This window comes from Lycium ferocissimum, chromosome 2 (genome assembly GCF_029784015.1).
Source record: "Lycium ferocissimum isolate CSIRO_LF1 chromosome 2, AGI_CSIRO_Lferr_CH_V1, whole genome shotgun sequence".
In the NCBI taxonomy this organism is placed as follows: domain Eukaryota; kingdom Viridiplantae; phylum Streptophyta; class Magnoliopsida; order Solanales; family Solanaceae; genus Lycium; species Lycium ferocissimum.
In genome coordinates, this window is record NC_081343.1 from 71,335,711 (window position 1) to 71,342,661 (window position 6,951).

At 33.9% G+C, this 6,951-nt stretch overlaps 1 protein-coding gene across 1 annotated transcript; it reads left to right on the forward strand.

Moving 5' to 3' along the window:
* Positions 1–428: 428 nt before the first annotated feature.
* Positions 429–2,940, forward strand: LOC132047333 (protein LAZY 1-like). The gene is made up of 6 exons (XM_059438348.1): positions 429–565; positions 637–706; positions 831–1,243; positions 1,464–1,691; positions 2,334–2,529; positions 2,624–2,940. The coding sequence occupies exons 1-6, from the start codon at positions 560–562 to the stop codon at positions 2,641–2,643; spliced, it is 933 nt and encodes a 310-aa protein (XP_059294331.1). The 5' UTR covers positions 429–559; the 3' UTR covers positions 2,644–2,940.
* The last annotated feature ends 4,011 nt before the right edge of the window (positions 2,941–6,951 follow it).

A 6,951-nucleotide genomic window follows, 5' to 3' on the forward strand; every position in this document is an offset into this window, starting at 1 on the left:
GTATCTAGTCCCAGGTGTGTTATTATCATGGTTTGATCCTCTTCTTTTCATGGTGTCTTCTAGTATTTTCCCCGACATAATTCATGTTTATGCCATATTCTGCTCTCGAAGAATGTAGAATAATGCGACTCAAATTATTCCAATTAACATAACAATGTCATTTCATTATCAGAAACAAGACCATTAGAACAGACATAGTATTCAAGAGTCTATGTAAAAGGATCAATAGCACACTTGCAAACACGTGTGCCCATGCCACAATGTAGCATCTCCAATTTGTGGGTCTGGAACCCAACTTCTCAACTTGTTCTACACACTACTCACTAAAATCTCAACACAAAATTCCAACCCTTGTATTGTAATTTTCTCTATGCATTCTCTACTGATGCCAGCTTCCTAAGGAAAGATAATGATGAAAATAGTCTTTCCTTCTTTTGATTTCTTAGTCCAACGACCATCTGTCATCAGTATTAAAACCTTCTTTTACTACAAGTTTCTCCACAAAAATCTCTTCTGTGTTAAAACTGCTTTGATCTACATTTTCTCTACATAGTTCAACATGAAGGTGAGAAATTATTTCTATATGTGATATAGACTCATAAACCTGCAACTTTTCTAACTTCATCTTTCTTGCAGTTACTTGGTTGGATGCAGTCAAAACTAAAGCAAAAAGGCAATGAGCCAGCAAATAATACTACCATATTAGGTAATCTTTACACTTCTATGTTTTTCAGTTTTTTTGAATTTCCGCTGGTTGCTCTGTTTGAATTTGGCTTTACACCATAAAGGCTGATAAATAAGTATCCTTTATTATGATCTCCATTTCTCAGGAAATTCCATTACATCTTTCTCACCTCACAAGGTGGTTAAAAGCAATGGAGCAGAAATGGTATTTCAAGAACAACCATCTGATGAAATCTTCCCTGGATTTTTGGCAATTGGTACTCTGGGCAATTATCAGACAACTAATACTGACCCTCCAACTCCAACGTTCCCTATGTCCTTTGAGCATGGTGAAACAGACATAACAGAGAAAGAATTAAAGTTCATTAATGATGAGCTTGAGAAGTTTCTTGAAGAGAAAGTGAAGGAAGTTGCTTATGAATCATCAGAAAGCATCATTACCCTCAGCGACAAACACATGGAAACAGGAGCTACTGAATGTTATGTCAACGTGGAGCAATGTCCACTCCAGAAATATCTTTTCGGCTCTTCAGTTGAATTGCTAGAGATAGAATCGGAGGTAATATTAAATTATGTAACCATCTCATCTATAATATTTACTTAGTTATGTCTTTAGCACATTCCTCACATGCGAACCTGATTTTTTATAAGGAGTGGTATTGAAACTTGAGCCTAGAACCTCTTGTTTTCTCTAATACAATATTGAATTGTGTAACTATCTCATTAAAAGCTTAAGCCGTAACAAGAATCATTTATTTACTTATTCATGTCCTCCACAGGTAAAGCAACAAAAGGGTTTCCTAGAAGAGCTCTTTAAGAAGAAAAACATAGTCCAAGAGGGTCATGTAGGAAATGAAGGAAAAGAAAAGAAACAAGCCAAGGGAAAACATTTAGCTCATTTCATGAAAAAGATGCTGCGGAACCTCCAGTACAAATCAAATAGCTCTACTACAGTTTCTTCCAAAGGAAATATCACTGGATCTGTTAACAAGAGGAAACTCCCTCAGGTTAGTAGTTGTACCTTAAGGTAAAGAGGTATCAAAATTTGATACTTGAAAATTAAGTTCATAGGAAAGGATTGCTAATATTTGTAATCAAAGATAAATATACTGGACCACCATATAATTAACACTTGAAACCAATCATATCACTTTTTGAGTTACTTGTCAGGTGTTATTCTCAATAGTTTAAGTTTCTGGACTACTAAGTATATACTCTTTTTATAGCCTTCTTTTTAATTAAGTATTTTCCTGATAACATTCTTTGAGTATAAGATGAGTGGTTTTATTTGGGAGTTGTACTTACTAATCAGCAGAAGGGTTTTATTAGAGGAAGTTTAATGACAATCATTTCTTTTGATTTCTCTTTCCTGTTAGTTTTTCCAATTTTATTTTCCCATCTTGAGTATCTTAACAGTAAATTAAATCGAACTAAATGCCTACCTATGAAGAAATTTTTGATAAGAGGTCTTCACATACATGCAAACTAGAATTAATCAACAGTATTTTTTAGTGATATCTAAGTAGTACGTAATTTATATCATATTTGCAATAAAAATGAGCATAATCATTGCTGTTAGTTCAAAAAGCAGGAAAAAAATGACGTCAATGAGTTCATCCAGAGGAAATAACTTTTGATTTTTTATGTAGGTCCTTAAAATGTTTCACAGGAAAGTTCATCCTGTGAATGAGAACAATCTACAAGATAATGAGACTAGCAATATTTCCGCATGCAAGGCTGGTAATCTGGGAGCAATCAGTGAAGTGAACGCAAAATTTTATCCAGCTGCAACTCCAAAGAAGGAAGTAATAAGCAGAGAGCGCTGGATTAAAACAGAGAGTGATTGTAAGTAAAACAGCATTACACTCAATCTCTTTTGTTGTCTGTTAAAAACATTTATCTAACTTTTTTTTTTTTTTTTTCATTTTTGCAAATATAGACTTGGTGCTGGAGCTGTAGATGGCAAAATCTTGCAGAAAGAGTATATAATTATGTCCAAGTGTGAGCGTAATGTTAATATAAAGAATAAAGGAAGACCTTCATTCTTTGTGCTACTGATGTGTGGGATAAACGAGCTGTATTCATTAAGATTGATGCATTGTTGTGCGAAGAATTGTTAAGAAAGTAATATTGTCTGCTAAGAATATTTTTCCTTTTATTTTCCAAGCACTGAAATTCTTAAATGATGCGTGAAGGTGTAATGTGTGTCCCTGTTGCATGAGCGATATGGAAATGATCGAGTAAGGTGTTTCTTTAGCTAAGAATTTTACTTTTTTTAGTTTGCATGATCCAATCATTGACATGCCACTAGCTTATTTGTGTCTACAGGGACCGAAAAATATGGAGTAACAAAAATCCACTAGCAGAACTTGTTGATTGTGTTATTTGTCAAAAGTGGGTCCTTGTGTTATATGTTTCCTCTATTCCAAATCGAATGCGGTGTGTTATTTTTACACTTTTTACATCTACTTGATCATTTTATTACTTGGTGGGCAAGTATGCTTTCTCTGCGGTTATTAAGAGTAAAATCCATATACGATTAATTGCTCCTGATAGTTGTTGGGTTAAAGTTGATAATATTTATATAGTGTGATATTATCCATTTTGGACAAACCTATATGTTATCGGTATGAGACTTTGTTCGCATATTCAAATTTACCTCCTGAACTTATATGGAGATTAACTGTGTGGCCCCACATCATAAATTATCTATGACCACCAAAACCCATTGGCTTCTTTTTGCGTATATGTCTCCAAAGCTCCGGGCAAAGTTTGTAAATCTGTCGTAAGCGGGCAAAATACACTGTTAAGTAGGGTCGTATCTTAGTCACTCCACTATCTTCGTACTTTTCAAGTCGTCGGCCATTGGGCTAATACTGGAATTGTTGAGTTAAAACAATCGAACGATACTCTTAACATGGTATGATATTGTCCACTTTAGGCCAGTAATTTTCCTCAAAAGCCTCAGTAAGAATATTCCTACACGTTATAAATGGCTTTCTTTTCTTTTCAACTATAAATGTGAGATTTTGTTGGCATACCCAACAATATTTCGAAAAAATTAAAATGTAAAAGAAACAAATCAAAGAAGTGGGTGAGGTGTGAAATTTTGCTTGAAATGATATAAAGTGATGACACTTTATATAACTGTGACTTGGGGAAAAATACAAAAAAGAAGAAGTACTTATTGCTTTATTAGAAACTGTTCACCAAACATAATTTTCCTCTTGTGGAATTAAAATATGTTTCCTAAATTAACCATTGACATTACAAGCTTTTTCTTTTTCGTAAACTACAAGCTTATGATTACATTAATATTTCAGTTGTCAGGTGCTTAACAGCCTATTGACTTTTTCCATTAATTGTACTCACTCCGTTGCTTTTACTTATAGAGTAGTTTAAAAATAGATTTTCAATTTTACTTGTCACTTTTAATATATTAAGACAAGATAATTTCTTTTTTTCTATTTTACTCATAATATTAATTACTCATTTCAAATAATTTTTCAAATTCAATAAAAATATGCACCAACTAATATGGGTAGATTGGTAAATTACGCACTTCATTTATTATTTCTTAAGGGGTGTGCAAAATTAAAAGTGGACAAGTAAAAGTGAACAAAGGGAGTAATATATAAGTTTCTCGTTCATGATAATTTTTAGGGAAAAGGGTCAAAAATATCCCTTTACTTTGGAAAAAAGGCTAAAAATATCCTCCGAACTTATTTTTGGTCAAAAATACTCACCTCGTTATTAAACTTTTCAAGCATGCCCCTCTTTTAACAGAAATATCCAAATCCCTCAAATACCCTTCTTTTTTTTTTAACCCGACCCAATAAAATATTAACCCCTAAACAACCAAACAATACCCAAACGTGACATTAGAGAGAGAGAGAGAAAAGTGAGGGTTCCGTGAGAGGCTAGTTCTTATGGCAAACTCCAGTATAGTTATTGTGTGCTCCAAAACAAGTTCGTCGCTAAAACATATGTACTTCTCCTTCAATTACTTGTAGTTCCTCTGCTGTTAGCTATTTAATTTTTTGGAGATCATTCAATTTTTCCTCATAACTCTGTGTTCAGTTCTACCTCATGAGAGCTATTAGTATTTCCCGATGTAGTAATTTCTGTAGTATGAGAAAATTAAAGTTATGCAGGATGCGATATGAGAGGAATGAAGTCCGGTGAAGTTGATTGCTTCCCAACAGACTTAATCATTCAATTTTTCCTCATAACTCACTTCTCTCTCTCTCTCTCTCTCTCTCTATAATGTCGATGAAAGGATGTTTAACGTTTGGGTTAAAGCTAACCCTAACAAGCATAAGGGGAGGATTGCGCAAGATTCGTATAAGGGAGACCACCCAACTGCATATTAATCGTAGATGGTGACTTTATTCATTCTTCAACACCCCACCTCACACCCCCGACTCATTATGCCGAGGTAGACACGATTTAATTGGGGAGCCCACGTCGGGTGAGATGGCCCCGCCCGATACCATGAAAAGAAATGGATCGTAGAACTCTCACCTTGCATTGAAATTTGAGGGAAGGATTATCAAGTCAGTTATAAGGGAAGCTACCCATCTCATTAACCAATGATAAGGGACTTTTTTTCATTCTTCAACAGGGGTTAATATTTTATTCTATTTCTGTCAAAATTGACATTTGGGTGGGGTTTGGATATTTTAAAAGAGGTGAGGTTTGAAAATTTAATAACAAGATGAGATTTTCGATCCAAAATGTTTCTATAATATTTTGAAATTTTCTTACAAGTGTATCAAGAGAGTGATATTTTTAACCCTTTTCCCTAATTTTTATAACCAATGTGTTGGCAAACTTAGGGTAAATAGTCGAAATCAACTTCGCAGCTGCTAATAGCTAGAATACGGTACATAACGGAGCACTAACACAAAATGGAATATTTTCTTCTAACGAAATGCAAACGAGGAATTAATGGCCATCTGAAAATGTTTATGTTATCTCGCATCATTCATGCAAGGGATAATTCTGTGGTTGTTCATGTAAACCAACTATTAATATATGAACATTGGGGATTGATTAGACATTAGTAATTAAGTGAACAATTATTGTACTTAACTATTTTGACTAATACCCGATTAGAAATCTAACCAACCACACCACTTTACAGATACATCATTGGTTCCATATGTATAGTAGGACAAGGATATGAATATTTATTTTATCATCAATTATTGGCCGGGGAGGGTAGCAATGTAAATTTCATTTTCTAATACTTAAGTAAGATGAAAGACTCTGGGAAGTCATCAATAAAAAATATAGGGTTTAAGTTTCATTTGTTCTGTCGGAGTTCTAACTTACAAAAGTGAAATTTCATAACAATATTTTCGATGTCAAACTTTTACAAGTGAAATTTTATGATACTATCCTGTAATTGAACTATCTTCTTCTCAAACTTATAAAGGTTAAAACTCAAAACTTCATGAGTTTTTCCGGTTCAAACTCCAAATCTTTTCTTGAATTATGAACTGTGACCGTTCTAACTCCAATAAAGTCTTCTGGAATTTTTTTTCATGTTTTAATTAGGAATATTTTTCTCCAAATTTTATTTTCTTATTAAAAATGGGTTAAATTAAAATAATGTTGACATTACTAAATGTTCATTATCATCTGAAAAGTGACTACTTATGCATTTTCCCATGATCTTGGGAGCATTGGGATGTTGAAGTGATCCATGCCCTTAAACGTCTCAATAAAGCCCAAACAGTTCGCTACGTAGTTTAGGCCTGTAGGGTGCTATTCCACTTCGACCTTTTTTTTTTTATTTTTTTTATTTTTTTTTTGCTCTGATTGCCCTCAAATTAGTGGTCTTTAATATTTGGCCTTCGCTTAACATCCAGAGGTCCTGAGTTCGAACTCAGACTCGGTAAAAAAAAAAAAAGTTTACAAGGCATAAGTTGAGATTCGCAGGGCAGAAGTTGGGATTTGCAAGGCATAAGTTTTTTTTGTTTTTTTTATTTAAGCCATCACCATTAGGTTGTGAGCCTATGGTGTGGGGGGTTTGGCTTGGACCCCTACCATGTTATTTTATGTAAGTAACTTACAATGACTATAGAGGGACATGGAACCTTGCCTCTAGTCGACAAAAGAGATTGCAAAACAATCTAAGGAAAGGATTAGCCTATAAAGTCCCTTTTCCCAAAAAAACAAGAAAAATTAAATAACAAAAAGTTACATTTCTCTTATTTCCTTCTAAAGTAGGTGTTTGCCATTTGTCAAATTGAAGCCCCG